A 17660-nucleotide genomic window follows, 5' to 3' on the forward strand; every position below is an offset into this window, starting at 1 on the left:
CAGAGAGGAAACGGCCACACACACTGCCATTAGAGACTGGCACAGTGCTAGCAGAGAGGAAACGGCCACACACACACTGCCATTAGAGACTGGCACGGTGCTAGCAGAGAGGAAACGGCCACACACACACACTGCCATTAGAGACTGGCACGGTGCTAGCAGAGAGGAAACGGCCACACACACTGCCATTAGAGACTGGCACGGTGCTAGCAGAGAGGAAACGGCCACACACACACTGCCATTAGAGACTGGCACGGTGCTAGCAGAGAGGAAACGGCCACACACACTGCCATTAGAGACTGGCACGGTGCTAGCAGAGAGGAAACGGCCACACACACACTGCCATTAGAGACTGGCACGGTGCTAGCGAAGAGGAAACAGCCACACACACATTGCCATTAGAGACTGGCACGGTGTTAGCGGAGAGGAATCGGCCACACACACACTGCCATTAGAGACTGGCACAGTGCTAGCAGAGAGGAAACGGCCACACACACACTGCCATTAGAGACTGGCACAGTGCTAGCAGAGAGGAGAGAAGTGGCTGTCTTAATTAGGCAACAGGTTCATCTAAATGAAAGCTCTGGCTTCCAAACCAACAACTAGCAGGCCACAGTGCTTTCTTTAATTACACAACAAAAACAATGACAAGACGCCATTTGACTTAACAGGAAACCCTCATTATTTTCCTTGCATTGTTTTTAATAACATTGATATTGACCTCGTTATTTATTTCTATGACTGGTTGCTAAGTGTTTAACATTTATGGTTGGAAACACTCCCACGGATTGATTTCAGTGCTTCAAAAACTCTCCCCTAGATAAATCACAATATTTGTGAATATGCAGCGTTGGTGAAATAGAAGAGAGTGCAGTCCTGGAACACAATGGGGCGGATAAATACCTGTGTCAAAGTGGGTTTCCATTATAGAACATTTACAATTACTAGAATGGACATCCACATTCAAATCATCGTTCCATGATGATCACGTAGAAATAGTGTCCTAGAACTGTTCTGATGTGCAAGTTGCAGCTCATCTGTGGTGGTCAGACCCAGCCATATGATAATGAGTGGGGCTCGACCCAACGTGCACCCAGTGGATGAGAACAATTCAGGAACACACGGAGCAGTTTTCTTGAACACGGATTAAGCCTAGCCCTGAAAAAAATCATACGGAATGAAGAATCTCCATTGAAAGAGCATTTTAGTCTAGGACTAAGCCTAATGTGTGTCTGAGAACCCGACCCTATATTTCTATGTGATGTGACTCAGCCCCAGCTCCATGTTAATGAGGGGGGCTCTACCCAGGCAGCTCTACCCAGTGTGGTAACAGTGATGTGTGCAGCCATGTGGAACCCGGGGGCATGGCGAGGTCTTCCCATACTACCACTTATCTACTAATTACCTGTCTGACGGTCTGTCTGTCTACCGGTCTCTGACGGTCTGTCTGGCGGTCTTGCGTGTGTGCCTTTCTGTATGTCTGTCTGTGGAGCAGAGCACCAGGGGGCCACTCTGTCATTAAGTTAATATTTACTCTCGGGACTGAGGGAGAGGGGCTAGGAGAACCAGCACGCCCACTGCTCATTCACCCACCCACCCGCACACTGGCATGTCTGCCAGCCAGCAGCCACTCCAAGCAAATCTACTGTTACCATGGTAACTATCAGTGCCACAGAGAGAGGGGGGGTTTGCGAGGAGGGAAAGGTAAGAGGTTAGAATTGTTTCACTGCTTTCATACTGTAAGTGAACGACTAATAGCTTGTCCAGGCTACAAATGTATCCAACTGTGTTTGTGTGTGCGCACATCCACTGCATGTTTTTGATGGGAGTTGTGACAATAGCAGTGACATAGCAGACACAGAAATCAAATCGATGTTTATTTGTTGCGTACACAGACCAGCAGATGTTAAAGCAGCTGCAGGGAAATGCTTGTGTTTCTAGCTCCAGCAGTGCAGTACGTTTCTAACAGTACAACACTACTACAAGGAATGCATGTACGGAAGTAGTTATGTAGGAGGAGCTATGTACATATAAAGTAAGTCCTTAATTAGCTTCATTTCTCACAGATCAAATTAAATTTCAACAGAATAATATCGCTGGAATGCTAATCTTCTCTGTATCGAACTACAGCAATGACTTCACACATATGTAAACAGTGAGAAACAAACACTGGTGTGAGGGAGGGAGGGAGGGAGGGAGGGAGGGAGGGAGGGAGGGAGGGAGGGAGGGAGGGAGGGAGGGAGGGAGGGAGGGAGGGAGGGAGGGAGGGAGGGAGGGAGGGAGGGAGGGAGGGACAAATAGAAAGGTCTGTTAGAAAGTTGTTTCAGATAACAACTCCTTATTTACCCTGAGGTCTCTAGAGAGCTAACTTTATAGTACCTAGTGAACTTTAATGGAGTTGTTATTGGAGTTTTAATACACTTACTCCACACTAGCAGAAACAGGTAATTTCATGAAATTGTATTTCATCCAAAGCTCTACAGTCTGGGTAGATAGAGAAGCAAGGCTGGTTGGTGGGAGTATGCAGGGGGTAAGGATAATATTGTTGAGCCTCTGCCAGTCCATCCTCATTAAAAGTGTGTGTGTGCCCTCTCTCTCACAAGGAAACAAACGCACGTACACGCACACGCACACGCACACGCAGACACACACCTCCAGATGAACTGGTATTGACCTCATTGCTCAAGATTCACATCTCTCTCTCCCCTCTCTCTGTCTGTCTGTCTCCCTCTGCTTTCATCTCTCTATCCTTAAGTACCAGGAGGTTTATGAACCTCTAAAGTCTAAGCTTTACTATCCTCTTTTGGATTTGCTAGATATGCTTGTTCTTGGCAACCTTTTCAGCCTAGTCCTTCCTCTCTCTGTCTACCTCTCCCCCCCCTCCATCAGTGAGGGGCTCACTAGATGGGAAGGAGTTTAGCCTACATCATTCACTCTACCCTCCTTTTTGTTTCACAAATCCCATTCATCCTCTTTCTACTTCCTGTTTCACACACGCAACGTTGACTCACACATACAGTCAAACGCTCTGAGGAAAATAATGACTAATAATGAAAATATACACTTAATGAAATGAATATAAAACAAGGGAGAAGTAGTGGGAAATATGAATGATTTTACCATTGACAGAATACACACCTGGAGCTATTAACAAATGCATTCGAGACAAGAACAAACTCATTTACAGGCCACTCACTGAGGCAAACAACCTAATTGGTTGATTTGCTGGGGAGCTGTTACAATTGGATATTGGATTGGACAATTGATTCATCGTTTTAATTGAAAGAAATCATCTGATTGCCACTTGTTATGCTCGTAGTGACATAACCAATCTAACAACAACATTATATTCAACTTCATTTTGTGAGTGGCAAGTTTTTCCTGACCACAGACACATTTCAAATATGAGTTAGTCTCAACTCATGTCAATCACATTTTCAATATATCCAGCCATCTTGTTAATTGGAGAGAACAGAGTAGTCTTTGTATCCATAACTAGCATAGGGCTCTTAGTTGAACATTTTGAAATGGGAGAGCACTTTACATGAGGTTGACTAAAGTACTGCTGGGTTATGTTGAAAGCATCACCTCTCCCTCCCCCCGCGCTAAAATACAAGCACCACCTTCAAAGGCACAAATATAGTGGACAATAAACAGGATATGAATTTGGTATTTTACAGTACAACTAACTGTAGTCACCATGGCAACTACAAATAAGGCTGCTGAGAACAAGGAATCAGGAAAATGAAGAGGGGGTGAGTATAGACGAGGGAGAGAGAGATCAGATATGGAGACCCAGAGAACACACACGCGCCTCCTGAGAGAATGGAGCTGCCTAAGTGTGGGGCTGCCTAAGTGTGGGGCTGCCTAAGTGTGGGGCTGCCTAAGTGTGGGGCTGCCTAAGTGTGGGGCTGTCTAAGTGTGGGGCTGCCTATGTGTGGGGCTGCCTAAGTGTGGGGCTGCCTAAGTGTGGGGCTGCCTAAGTGTGGGGCTGCCTAAGTGTGGGGCTGCCTAAGTGTGGGGCTGCCTAAGTGTGGGGCTGCCTAAGTGTGGGGCTGCCTAAGTGTGGGGCTGCCTAAGTGTGGGGCTGCCTAAGTGTGGGGCTGCCTATGTGTGGGGCTGCCTAAGTGTGGGGCTGCCTAAGTGTGGGGCTGCCTAAGTGTGGGGCTGCCTAAGTGTGGGGCTGCCTAAGTGTGGGGCTGCCTAAGTGTGGGGCTGCCTAAGTGTGGGGCTGCCTAAGTGTGGGGCTGCCTAAGTGTGGGGCTGCCTAAGTGTGGGGCTGCCTAAGTGTGGGGCTGCCTAAGTGTGGGGCTGCCTAAGTGTGGGGCTGCCTAAGTGTGGGGCTGCCTAAGTGTGGGGCTGCCTAAGTGTTTTTTTGGGACGCTTATGTCCTAACAGTTAATAACAAATAAAACAAATAAAAAATATATATTATTTGTTATTCATTTTCTGAATGGAAAAAGTGTAAACTTAATAGATTACAAACAGATAAAGTATGTAGAAAATATAATGGACCTATATATTTTTGATAATATAAACTTTGAGAACTAACACCAAAATAAAAGCTAGACAATCAGGAGAATTGCAAAAACAATGAATTTAGCAGTATTCATTGTATTAGGTCTGAGCAAAAGAACACAGCATTAACCATGAGAAAATGTAATAGAATTGCAGGAAATGAGCAAAATGTCTCAGCTCAATTGCAGAATATGTAGAATCGCAGGAAATTTACTTTAAAACGGCAAAATAAATTCTCAGCTGCATGGAAAAATTTGTAGAATTGCAGTAAATTGGCTTAAAAATGCAAACATTTCTTTACAGTTCCAAGATGGGGGCCTCTAATATTTTCTCGGCCAACCGTGCTCATTGCCACGCCCCCTGCCATGCCAACCACCTAAAGCCTTTTTTGATCCAGAAAAAGCCCTGCCTCTGACCTGTGAGTGACCCTGCATGACTGTCTAGTGTGAGAAACTCTGTGGTTGTGCTGGCTTCTCTATGGTTCATCAGTTCTATCAGTAGCTACAGTATGTTGCAGTGAAGGAGCAGTCCTTTTATAAAGCCTGACAGAGAATTAAGTACAGGAAGACACCAGAGAGAAAGATAAGGAACTTCACTAGTCTCCAACATAAAGCAGGAGAGGGACACTATCATCGTTGGAGGGTGTGTGTGTGTGTGTGTGTGTGTGTGTGGTGCCTGAGCGCATGCCTTCGAAAGTATCGGCAATTCTTGTTTTTATGGAGAGCAACCATTATCTATACTGCAGTTCTGTTCGTTGCTGTGTGATTCATGGACACAATATTGTCTCCTACTCTTCACTGCAGAATTACAGATGTATGACTGAAGTCTGTGTTGTGACCTGAACCTAACTGAGCCCAAAGTGCAGTGTGAGGAGATCAGCTGTAACACACTGGTATTGGTCCTGTGGATCTCTGTCCCAGACACTGGTATTGGCCGTGTGGATCTCTGTCCCAGACACGGGCATTGGCCGTGTGGATCTCTGTCCCAGACACTGGCATTGGCCCTGTGGATCTCTGTCCCAGACACTGGCATTGGCCCTGTGGATCTCTGTCCCAGACACTGGCATTGGCCCTGTGGATCTCTGTCCCAGACACTGGCATTGGCCCTGTGAATCTCTGTCCCAGACACTGGTATTGGCCCTGTGGATCTCTGTCCCAGACACTGGTATTGGCCCTGTGGATCTCTGTCCCAGACACTGGTATTGGCCCTGTGGATCTCTGTCCCAGACACTGGTATTGGCCCTGTGGATCTCTGTCCCAGACACTGGTATTGGCCCTGTGGATCTCTGTCCCAGACACTGGTATTGGCCCTGTGGATCTCTGTCCCAGACACTGGTATTGGCCGTGTGGATCTCTGTCCCAGACACTGGCATTGGCCGTGTGGATCTCTGTCCCAGACACGGGCATTGGCTGTGTGGATCTCTGTCCCAGACACGGGCATTGGCCCTGTGGATCTCTGTCCCAGACACTGGTATTGGCCCTGTGGATCTCTGTCCCAGACACTGGTATTGGCCATGTGGATCTCTGTCCCAGACACTGGTATTGGCCGTGTGGATCTCTGTCCCAGACACGGGCATTGGACCTGTGGATCTCTGTCCCAGACACTGGTATTGGCCCTGTGGATCTCTGTCCCAGATAGTCTAGTGCTGATGTTGTCTCTCTCCTGTGATCTCCCTCTGCTGTGTAAACCCTGCTACTCTATAACAGCCATAAGCTGCTATGACAAATACCCTTTTCACACTACTGAGCCTATCGAGCCAAACCAAGCCAAGCTGTACTGGGCTAGCCTGTTTACGCACCATAGTTACTGGAATGGACAATGTAAAGAAAGAGATCTGAGCAAGAACAGTATAGTTGGGGTTGGCACTATAGTCTGTGTGTGTGTGTCTGGCACTACAGTGAGTACGGTTACATGCTAGGGATGGGCATGAGTACTTGAGTACTCGAACGGACGTCAAAACTCAATCTTTAACAAGAGATGAAAATGTTTCCACCCAATACTGTAAAACGTACTTTGCTAAGATAATCTATTTACCTGACAGGTTTTAACTTATTTTATTGATCCTTTATTTAACTACGCAAATCAGTCAAGAACAAATTCTTATTTACAATGAAGGCCTACCAAGAGGCAAAATGCCTCCTGTGGCGACAGGGGCTAAACATTTTTTTTAAATAGGACAAAACAAACATCATGACAAGAGACACCACAACACTACATAAAGAGAGACCTAAGACGACAACACAGCATGACAGTTGTGGCATATCAAGAAGATGATTGAAAAAGCATGATCATTACACAGGTGCACCTTGTGCTGGGGACTTACCTAGTTAAATAAAAGGTTAAAATAAAAAATATAAAAATAAAAGCCACTCTAAAATGTGCAGTTTTGTCACACAACACAATGCCACAGATGTCAAGTTGAGGGAGCGTGCAATTGGTATGCTGACTGCAGGAATGTCCACCAGAACTGTTGTCAGTTAATTGAATGTTTTGGCACCTACAGGAGAGCTCTTCTTTATCTACACCCATTCAGCATCATTCACACCCTCTTAAGCTTTAGCCCCACCCATCTCCTTAAAGGTTGAGCTGAGCATTCTGTCCTAAAAACAGCAGTCAAACACCCAAGCTAACTGGCTACCTTGCTAGCTATTTCCAGATGAGAGAACAGCTCACTGACCATTTTACTCGCCCTAGCAGAGCGGGTTAGGTTGTTTTGATGTTATCTGACACCTCCCATATTCAACGGGTGTTGAGCGCTATGGCACACTCAGACGAGAGTGACTGAAATCGTAGTAGATAGACGTGGCTGGTAAATTCGCTCTAGCTATCATCAGTTGTCGCAGTGACATTCTATTGAAATGGTTACTTGCACAGTGGAGTCTTTTGTTAAGACATTTCGCTAGCTAGGTAGACAATGAACCATAATCCCAACTCATGACTTTACTACCCTGCATGAATCTGCAGGTAGCTAACCAACCAGGTTCAATGTTAGCTAGCTATCATTAGGCTATAACTAGCAAAGCAAATGGCTCTGAGATACAAATAATAAGAACATACAGGTAACATTAGCTAGCTAGCTAACAGCACACTAACTTGAAATGAAAACAACTTTACAAGTTTTCTCCATCTCCTTAGCAATCATACTCCATTTCCACTGATTTCAAAACTTGGTCCCCCAGAATGCGGAGAGCAACATTTATTCAGTTCCACTACATGATACACTCATCTCAGCAAATCATGGCTAGATGGAAAGTTGCTGTCTTTTTCTGTGGCTAAACCAACTAGGCTAGTAATTTAACAATTGTATTCGTATTTACAGATGGCATTGCACCCCCCACACATCTCACCCAAGCCTTCCCCATTTCTCCTTCTCCCAAATCCAGTCAGCTGATGTTCTGAAAGAGCTGCAAAATCTGGGGCCCTACAAATCAGCCGGGCTAGACAATCTGGACCTTTTCTTTCTAAAATTATCTGCCGAAATTGTTGCCACCCCTATTCCTAGCCTGTTCAACCTCTCTTTCGTGTCGACTGAGATTCCCAAAGATTGGAAAGCAGCTGCGGTCATCCCCCTCTTCAAAGGGGGGATACTCTTGACCCAAACTGCTACAGACCTATATCTATCCTACCCTGCCTTTCTAAGGTCTTCGAAAGCCAAGTCAACAAACAGATTATCGACCATTTTGAATCCCACCATACCTTCTCCGCTATGCAATCTGGTTTCAGAGCTGTTCATGGATGCACCTCAGCCACGGTCAAGGTCCTAAACGATATCTTAACCGCCATCGATAAGAAACAATACTGTGCAGCCGTATTAATTGACCTGGCCAAGGCTTTCGACTCTGTCAATCACCACATCCTCTTTGGCAGATTCGACAGCCTAGCCTGGTTCACCAACTACTTCTCTGATAGAGTTCAGTGTGTCAAATCGGAGGGTCTGTTGTCCGGGCCTCTGGCAGTCTCTATGGGAGTTCTACAGGGTTCAATTCTTGGACCGACTCTCTTCTCTGTATACATCAATGATGTCGCTCTTGCTGCTGGTGAGTCTCTGATCCACCTCTACGCAGACGACACCATTCTGTATACTTCTGGCCCTTCTTTGGACACTGTGTTAACAACCCTCCAGACGAGCTTCAATGCAATACAACTCTCCTTCCGTGGCCTCCAATTGCTCTTAAATACAAGGAAAACTAAATGCATGCTCTTCAACCGATCGCTGCCTGCACCTTCCCTCCTGTCCAACATCACTACTCTGGACGGTTCTGACTTAGAAAATGTGGACAACTACAAATACCTAGGTGTGTGGTTAGACTGTAAACTCTCCTTCCAGACTCACATCAAACATTTCCAATCCAAAGTTATATCTAGAATTGGCTTCCTATTTCGCAACAAAGCATCCTTCACTCATGCTGCCAAACATACCCTTGTAGAACTGACCATCCTACCGATCCTCGACTTCGGCGATGTCATTTACAAAATAGCCTCCAATACCCTACTCAATAAATTGGATGCAGTCTATCACAGTGCCATCAGTTTTGTCACAAAAGCCCCATATACTACCCACCACTGCGACCTGTACGCTCTCGTTGGCTGGCCCTCGCTTCATACTCGTCGCCAAACCCACTGGCTCCAGGTCATCTACAAGACCCTGCTAGGTAAAGTCCACTCTTATCTCAGCTGGCTGGTCACCATAGCAGCACCCACCTGTTCTTCCTTTGGCCGCCTCTCCTTCCAGTTCTCTGCTGCCAATGATTGGAACGAACTACAAAAATCTCTGAAACTGGAAACACTTCTCACTCACTAGCTTTAAGCACCAGCTGTCAGAGCAGCTCACATATTACTGCACCTGTACATAGCCCATCTATAATTTAGCCCAAACAACTACCTCTTTCCCTACTGTATTTATTTATTTTGCTCCTTTGCACCCCATTATTTCTATCTCTACTTTGCACATTCTTCCACTGCAAATCTACCATTCCAGTGTTTTACTTGCTATATTGTATTTATCTTGCCACAATGGCCTTTTTTTTGCCTTTACCTCCCTTATCTCACCTCATTTGCTCACATTGTATATAGACATATTTTTCTACTGTATTATTGACTGTATGTTTGTTTTACTCCACGTGTAACTCTGTGTTGTTGTATTTGTCGAACTGCTTTGCTTTATCTTGGCCAGGTCGCAATTGTAACTGAGAACTTGTTCTCAACTTGGTTTAAATAAGGTGTAATAAATAAATAAAAAGAAAATAAATAAAATATACACGTTTGATATTAAGGAAGATGAAAGTCCACATTTCGGAAGCATTTCTGTCAAAAAACTAATTTTGATTTAAAAAAAGTTTATATTCAAATGGTATTGACCGCGACATACTCCTAGTTTCCTGAAACGAGTCACGTGTATTCCCAGTCATGTGAAATCCATAGATAATGGATTAATGCATTTATTTCAATTGACTGATTTCCCTATTTGAACTGCAACCCATTAAGATCATATTGTGTTTATACTTTTGTTCAGTGTATGTGGTCTAAGTTTTATTTTGAAGACAACTTTCATTTGCTTTGCCTCTAGTTTTCCATTTGAACATGAGCATTTGTGGGGCACAACAAAAAAGAAACCACGCCAAGCATCAAACAGTTCTCCCTAAATTCCCATTCCCCTCCGTGTCTCACTCACACAATTGCGTAGCGAGCGCTCCCTCTACACACGCGTGCTGAGTGTACAGAAATAAATGCCTATAAAAACAGATATAACTGATGGGATACACAAGCCACATTCCATGCCAAATTGTCCCTGCCATAACCGTGGCAGCAGGAAGAATTAAGTCCTTCACAATAGTATGGGGCTTGCCTGTCCTAGCCACTCAGTAGCTCACCATAAGACGCTTCTAGTCCCTTCTTATTAATTAACACGTTTTTAATAACCCAGACGTTTTTTTCAATTCGCCAAATTGAGCCTCGTTTCAAATAATCACTTCTCACAATTCTGTTATATTTCATTCTGTTATATAACATAGGCGTGTATTGACTGCGATAAGGGCTCGAGAAATGAGTGTCTTGTCTGCTAAATTAACAAAACAAGGCTATGCCATTGCACAGCCATGCTTCTACAAGCAAGCGCCACTGCTAAGGTTACTACCTTTTTGAAGATCGTGTTCCACGATATAATATAACCAGTTGATATTACGGTTTCAATAAATTAATCTTAAATGGCACTTGTTTTTCTATTGACTGAATATATGAGGCAATTTGGCAATTAGTTATCTGTATTGGTTATGATAAATTGTTGCACACTGTTGGAATATAGATGAATTCAAACATACACTACAAAAGTATGTGGACAACTGCTTGTCGAACATCTCATTTCAAAATCATGGGCATTAATATTAGAGGTCAACCGATCATGATTTGTCAACGCCGATACCGATACCGATTATTGGAGGACCAAAAAAAGCCGATACTGATTAAGCGGCCGATTAAAAAAATGTATTTGTAATAATGACAATTACAACAATAGTGAATGAACACTTATTTTAACTTAATATAATACATCAATAAAATCAATTTAGCCTCAAGTAGATAATGAAACATGTTCAATTTGGTTTAAATAATGCAAAAACAAAGTGTTGGAGAAGAACGTAAAAGTGCAATATGTGCTATGTAAGAAAGCTAACGTTTCAGTTCCTTGCTCAGAACATATGAAAGCTGGTGGTTCCTTTTAACATGAGTCTTCAATATTCCCAGGTAAGAAGTTTTAGGTTGTAGTTATTATAGGACTATTTCCCTCTATACCATTTGTATTTCATTAACCTTTGACTATTGGATGTTCTTATAGGCACTTTAGTATTGCCAGTTTAACAGTATAGCCTCCGTCACTCTCCTCGCTCCTCCCCTGGGCTCGAACCAGCAACACAACGACAACAACCTCCACATCGAAGCAGCGTTACCCATGCAGAGCAAGGGGAACAACTACTCCAAGGCTCAGAGCGAGTGAAGTTTGAAACGCTATTAGCGCGCGCTAACTAGCCAGCCATTTCACTTCAGTCACACCAGCCTCATCTCGGGAGTTGATAGGTTTGAAGTCATAAACAGCGCAATGCTTGACGCACAACGAAGAGCTGCTGGCAAAACGCACGAAAGTGCAGTTTGAATGAATGTTTACGCGCCTGCTTTTGCCTACCACCGCTCAGTCAGATACTTAGATACTTGTATGCTTGAATGCTCAGTCAGATTATATGCAACACAGGACACTCTAGATAATATCTAGTAATATCATCAACCATGTGTAGTTAACTAGTCATTATGATTGATTGTTTTTTATAAGATAAGTTTAATGCTAGCTAGCAACTTACCTTGGCTTACTGCATTTGCGTAACAGGCAGGCTCCTTGTGGAGTGCAACGAGAGAGAGGCAGGTCGTTATTGCGTTGGACTAGTTAACTGTAAGGTTGCAAGATCCCCGAGCTGACAAGGTGAAAATCTGACTTTCTGCCCCTGAACAAGGCAGTTAACCCACCGTTCCTAGGCCGTCATTGAAAATAAGAATGTGTTCTTAACTAACTTGCCTAGTTAAATAGAGTTATATAAAGGTGTAAAAAAAAAAAAAAAAAACATTGGCAAATCGGCGACCAAAAATACAGATTTCCGATTGTTATGAAAACTTGAAATCGGCACTAATTAATCGGCCATTCCGATTAATCGGTCAACCTCTAATTACTATGGAGTTGGTTCCCCCTTTGCTGCTATAACAGCCTCCACTTGTCTGGGAAGGCTTTCCACTAGATGTTGGAACATTGCTGCGGGGACTTGCTTCCATAGAGCCACAAGAGCATAGCGAGGTCGGGCACTGATGTTGGGCGATTAGGCCTGGCTCGCAGTCGGCGTTCCAATTCATCCCAAAGGTGTTCGATGGGGTTTAGGTCAGGGCTCTGTGCAGGCCAGTCAAGTTCTTACACACCGATCTCAACAAACCATTTCCGTATGGACCACGCTTTGTGCTGACAGGACATTGTCATGCTGACAGGAAAGGGCCTTCCCCAAACTGTTGACACAAAGTTGGAAGTACAGAATCGTCTAGAATGCCATTACTGTAGCGTTAAGGTTTGCCTTCAATGGAACTAAGGGGCCTAGCCCAAACCATGAAAAACTTTACAGTTGGCACTATGCATTCGGGCAGTTAGCATTCTCCTGGCATCCGCCAAACCCAGATTTATCCATCAGACTGCCAGATAATGAAGTGTGATTCATCACTCCAGAGAACGCGTTTCCACTGTGCCGATGGCTGTAAGCTTTACACTACTCCTGCCAAAAAAACAGTAACATCACTCTTGCAAAATCATTTTGAAATACAGTGCTATAACTTTATTTAAGGTGTTTTTTTATTTATTTACATGTCCTAATAATTCAAAGGATTGCTCAGAACACCAGGTGTTTTAATCGGTGGATGCTTACTATGATTTTGACCTTACACCGATTAAAATAAGCAGAGTAAAGTGCTTACATGACTATTGCCATAACCAACCTACTGTGATAATCCGTTTAATATCGAATTATTAGCGCATGTAAACGTGCTCAGTGTGAAGAGGGTACGGAGCTACTGCAATCCAGAGAGCCGAGCTGAGCTGAGAGCCAACCACTGGGAGGCGCTAGCGAACAGTCGTGAGGCAGAACACAACTCCACTCTGGACCAATGGAGCATAGGGAAAGCCTACGCAGAAACTGTGTGTGTGCTTGCGCACCCATGTGTGTTTGTACAGTCCAAGTACCTGTGTACGCAGGATCTCCCCTTTGGTTAGCTGCATGTCTCCAGTGAGCTCTTTGACAGCAATGCCCAGTGGCTCCAACCGCTTACTGAAGTAGTTCGTCATCTCTGCTGCCAAGGCCTTCATAGGAGCTACATACACTATCTACAGAGGGAGGGAGGGAGGGAGAGAGGGAGAGAAGGGAGGGAGCGAGTAGGAGAGGAGAGAGAGAAAGAGGGAGGGAGATAAATATATAAAAGAGAGAAAAGGGAGAGCGGGGGGAGAAGGAGAGAAAGAAAGTGAGAGGAAGTGAAAGGTCACAGTCATGATAAATGAGTGTACAGCAGAGTATCACTTGTTCCCTGGCAACCAGCATAAATCACTATTTATTGAAAAATATGAAACAGGCCACTTAGATTAAGAAAGTTTAATGGAAATGTATGAAAAAGTGTCTATCTTCGCTGGTTTGCATCGGGTGTGTAGTGTTAGAATGTGTGTGTACTAGAACATGTGTGTGTGGGGGGCGTGGCTTTATAAGGACAACCAATAATAAATGTGTTCTACTGTATGTTTGTATGTCTTGCTCACGCACACACAGCTGAGTGGTACCTTGAACTCATCCTTCTTGATGACCCCTCCAGGTTGGAGGTGCTGTCGGATCTCATGGAGGACTGTCAGCATGGCGATGTTGGTCTTGCCAGCCCCGGTGGGGGCACAGATGAGCAGGTTCTCATTGGTGTTGTAGGCTGTCTCAAACACTATGGACTGGATCCTGTTCAGACGCTGCATCCCCTTAAACACCAACTGACCAATCTGGGGGGAATGAAAGAGAGAGAGCGAGAGAGGGTGCAACAGAGTGAGAGGGAGGAAGATAATAAGAAAAGGTTCAAATCACAGAGTAATTATGGGAGTCATTACAAAGACAGACATGGGATCATGATGATACAAGTCTAACACACACGTCAGGACAGAGCAGACGGGAGGGATGGTCACAGCTGACTGGTTTAGGGGTCGGGGGAAAGACAAACATTGGTTGGCCTTATTGAGGGGGTCACCAGAACATTTTAATGGTTTTAGATGAGTAACATAGTGGAAAGAACTTTGAGAACACTGACAAACCACTCCGCCGCACGCACGCACGCACACACACACACACCTATCTACCACTGATTGCCAGACCACTTCCCTCATATTATAGGGCAGGTTTCCCAACTGGCAGTCTTCTGAGCAAAAAATCCCGGCCCCCCCCCCGCTCAAGAAAAAAACTAGTTGATGATCCCTGCTATATGGGGGATGATTTACTGTTGCCTAGTGGGTGGCTGCAGACTGGGTGTGGGAAGGGGGAGGCGTTTGACTGCCAGTAGGAGAGAGGTTAAATCCTGAGTGGTGGGAACAGATGTCAATCAACCTGCCCACCGCTTGACTTCTCGCTTGACTTCTCCATGGTAACAGAGCGTGGGTGACAGACAGGCCTCAATCTTCCGGCGACCGACGTTGATAAGGAGAGAAATGGCCCTTCTGAAAGACAGCATCCGTGACCAGTCGACCGCCCACTACTCGGACACACACAGACATTCAGCCGTCAGAGTGGGCAGTTAACTGCTCCGGCCACCCTCACTCCTAGGGAAAGAGACACAGAACTGCAGGTCCAGGTGTGTGCTCTGTCCCCATCTGTCCATCAATCTCCCTCTCACTCACTTTATAGCCTTCTTTTACTTCATGCTCTCGCTCTCTCAACTCTTTCTCTCTCATTCAGTCTCTCTCTCGGAGTGGATTGGGATGTCTTGAGCTTAGACAGCAATATAATTTATTTAAGGATTCATTAAAAATATGTCATCACTCTACTCTTCCTCCCAGTTTCGCTCTGACACTCAGAAAAATAAAGAATTTGAGTGCTGAGGCAGAGGCAGGAGTCAGCCCCGCGGCCCTGACAACCCGACCCAACTCTGATGAAGGCAGGAGTCAGCCCCAAGGCCCTGACAACACATCCCAACTCTGATGAAGGCAAAAGTCATCCCCGAGGCCCTGACAACCCATCCCAACTCTGATGAAGGCAGGAGTAAGCCCCGAGGCCCTGACAACACATCCCAACTCTGATGAAGGCAGGAGTCAGCCCCGAGGCCCTGACAACCCATCCCAACTCTGATGAAGGCAGGAGTCAGCTCCGAGGCCCTGACAACCAAACTCTTATGAAGGCAGGAGGTGGTTAAATTATTAATGCATCAAAGAGCAACTTTATTAGAGTCCACTTAAGCCGGTGGAAGGCTGAAGGATGATTGTGGTTTCAACATGGCACTGGGCGAAAGAACGAACGGTGGAGTAGCAGGAGCCTCTGACTGACAGCTAGTTGGCTAGCCCTCTCTCGCTCTAATTCTGATTGGCGCAGCGATGGGTGGGCCTGGAAGAGAATACCCACTGGGGAGCCAGGCCCACCCATCGCTGCGCCCTTCCCCAGTCATGTGATCCATTGATTAGGGTGTAATTTATTTATTTCAATTGATCGATTTCCTTCAATTAACTATAAGTCTATAAAATAAAACTATTAAATTATTAAATTGTTGCATTTATATTTTTGTTCATTCAGAGAGAGAGAGAGAGAGACAGCCAGAGAGAGAAATACAAAGAGAGGAAGAGAGAGAAAAAAAAGAAAGGGGGCAAAAGAGAGAAAGACAATACTATACACACCATCTTGACATATCTTTAAACTAAGCGAGTAAAGGAATGGATATTAGTGTAGTGTGTTGTTTTGTACTCATTCTTTCTCTCTAGTCTAAATGACTGTAGGGCTGATTTCCTCTCATCCTCTCTCCCTGGCGAGTGGAGCGTCCTCCTGTCGAACCAATTATTTCCCCCAAGGCCAAGTCCTGAGAGCACCAACCAATTTATAAATATGCATTTCTGAATTAGGAGCGGCACAGTTTCACCCTCTTCCACACGGCTCCTGCACACACACGCAAGCACACACACACACAATTGCCAGGACTCAAACACACACAATGTGTCGCTGTGGCAAACATGTTCACTTTAAGTGGCTAGACCCCCTTTTGTTTTGATTTATCAACTTTGTCTGTAGACAACGAGGAGCCAGCGTCCCGAACTCCTTAAACATGCTAATTCATGCAAATGTATGCCTGTCCCAATATTCACCTTGAGCTAATGCATACATGTTGTAAATATGTTGCCATCCTTTAATAATCTTCTTGAAAATTCAGTGCTTTGTTTATGTATTTTCTTCTTCATTTCTTAAAACGTCTCTGGCTGGCTTCATTGTTAAACCAGATGTATGCACTGTAAATCTTCCAATAGGAGATGCATCTGTCCCTGCCAGGAGTCGTCTCCGGGGTCCAAGCAGCAGTAACTCACTGAAGAGGTAACGTTACTGTAGGCTACTTGAGAGATACTACCATATGTAGCTGTTAACATAACATTCATTTCATTAAAAATCCCTGTCTCCAAGCAACAAACACCAGCATGGTTATACATCTTCAGCAATAAGTGAAACGCCACAAATACAGATAAGTTTAAATGTTTTTATTTAACGTTTATTTAACTAGGCAAGTCAGTGAAGAACAAATTCTTATTTACAATGACGGCCTACAGTTAAGCACATCTAAGAGAAACTACCAACAGTAGACACCACAACTCACGTTTAAGAGAAGAACATTCTACATGGTTGTTTTATCAACTGGCCTCAGTTTGTTGGAGTTTCTGTGACGGAGTTTATGAACAGGCCTGCGATCAGTCCATCAGTGTGCACACTGGGATTATCACATTGTTTCTATGAGCTAAAGGCCAAACTTTGAGTAACACCAGGCAAGATTCCAACTCAATTACGATGACAAGTCTTAAACATACTTAATCCCCCAGGCATTCAAAAACAGAACACACCTCCAGAACCAATCTCAGATTCCTGTTTTTCTCACCCCTGGGGTTGAAAAATCCTAGTAACTTTCCCAAAATCCCCAGGTTTTCCAGAAACCATGGTTGGAATATTCTTGGAATCATCCAACTGGGATATCTGGAAAACCTGTGAATTTGGGGGAAGTTACTGGAATGTCCCAGCCCTACTCCCCCACAAGGACAGACCCATGCAGGTATCAAAGGGTTCTCCCCAGGATGTCAATCAGGTGGTGCTGATGTGAGTGGAGGAATGGGAAAGGTCCAGAGGGGGCTGGGAGCAGAAGCATAACATTTATGAAAGCCCTTGTCTCCCGAACCTCTGCTCACTTTAAAACGTGTTTGACCACAAATACGTTTTGGAATTTTTTTTATACCAAAATTCCATTTGAAGGGACCATCTAAAAAATGTCCTAGATACGACTGCCTCATTCTAGCTTCGTCGCCACCTATTCATCATCATCATCATGTACAACTGACTAATTCCAAACTAAAACATCACTTTACATTC

The 17660-nt window shown here is 44.7% G+C and overlaps 1 protein-coding gene across 2 annotated transcripts in view; it reads right to left on the bottom strand.

Moving 5' to 3' along the window:
* The window catches only part of ascc3 (activating signal cointegrator 1 complex subunit 3), a 142490-nt gene that overhangs the window by 86065 nt on the left and 38765 nt on the right, over positions 1-17660 (bottom strand). For both annotated transcript variants that reach the window (XM_031787055.1, XM_031787056.1), the window contains exons 10-11: positions 13862-14065; positions 13277-13417 (exon numbers count right to left, since the gene is read on the bottom strand). In XM_031787055.1, the coding sequence (XP_031642915.1) occupies positions 13277-13417; positions 13862-14065 (345 nt within the window). The remainder of the gene's footprint in view (positions 1-13276; positions 13418-13861; positions 14066-17660) is intronic.

The sequence above is a fragment of the Oncorhynchus kisutch genome, linkage group LG13, assembly GCF_002021735.2.
Source record: "Oncorhynchus kisutch isolate 150728-3 linkage group LG13, Okis_V2, whole genome shotgun sequence".
In the NCBI taxonomy this organism is placed as follows: Eukaryota; Metazoa; Chordata; class Actinopteri; order Salmoniformes; family Salmonidae; genus Oncorhynchus; species Oncorhynchus kisutch.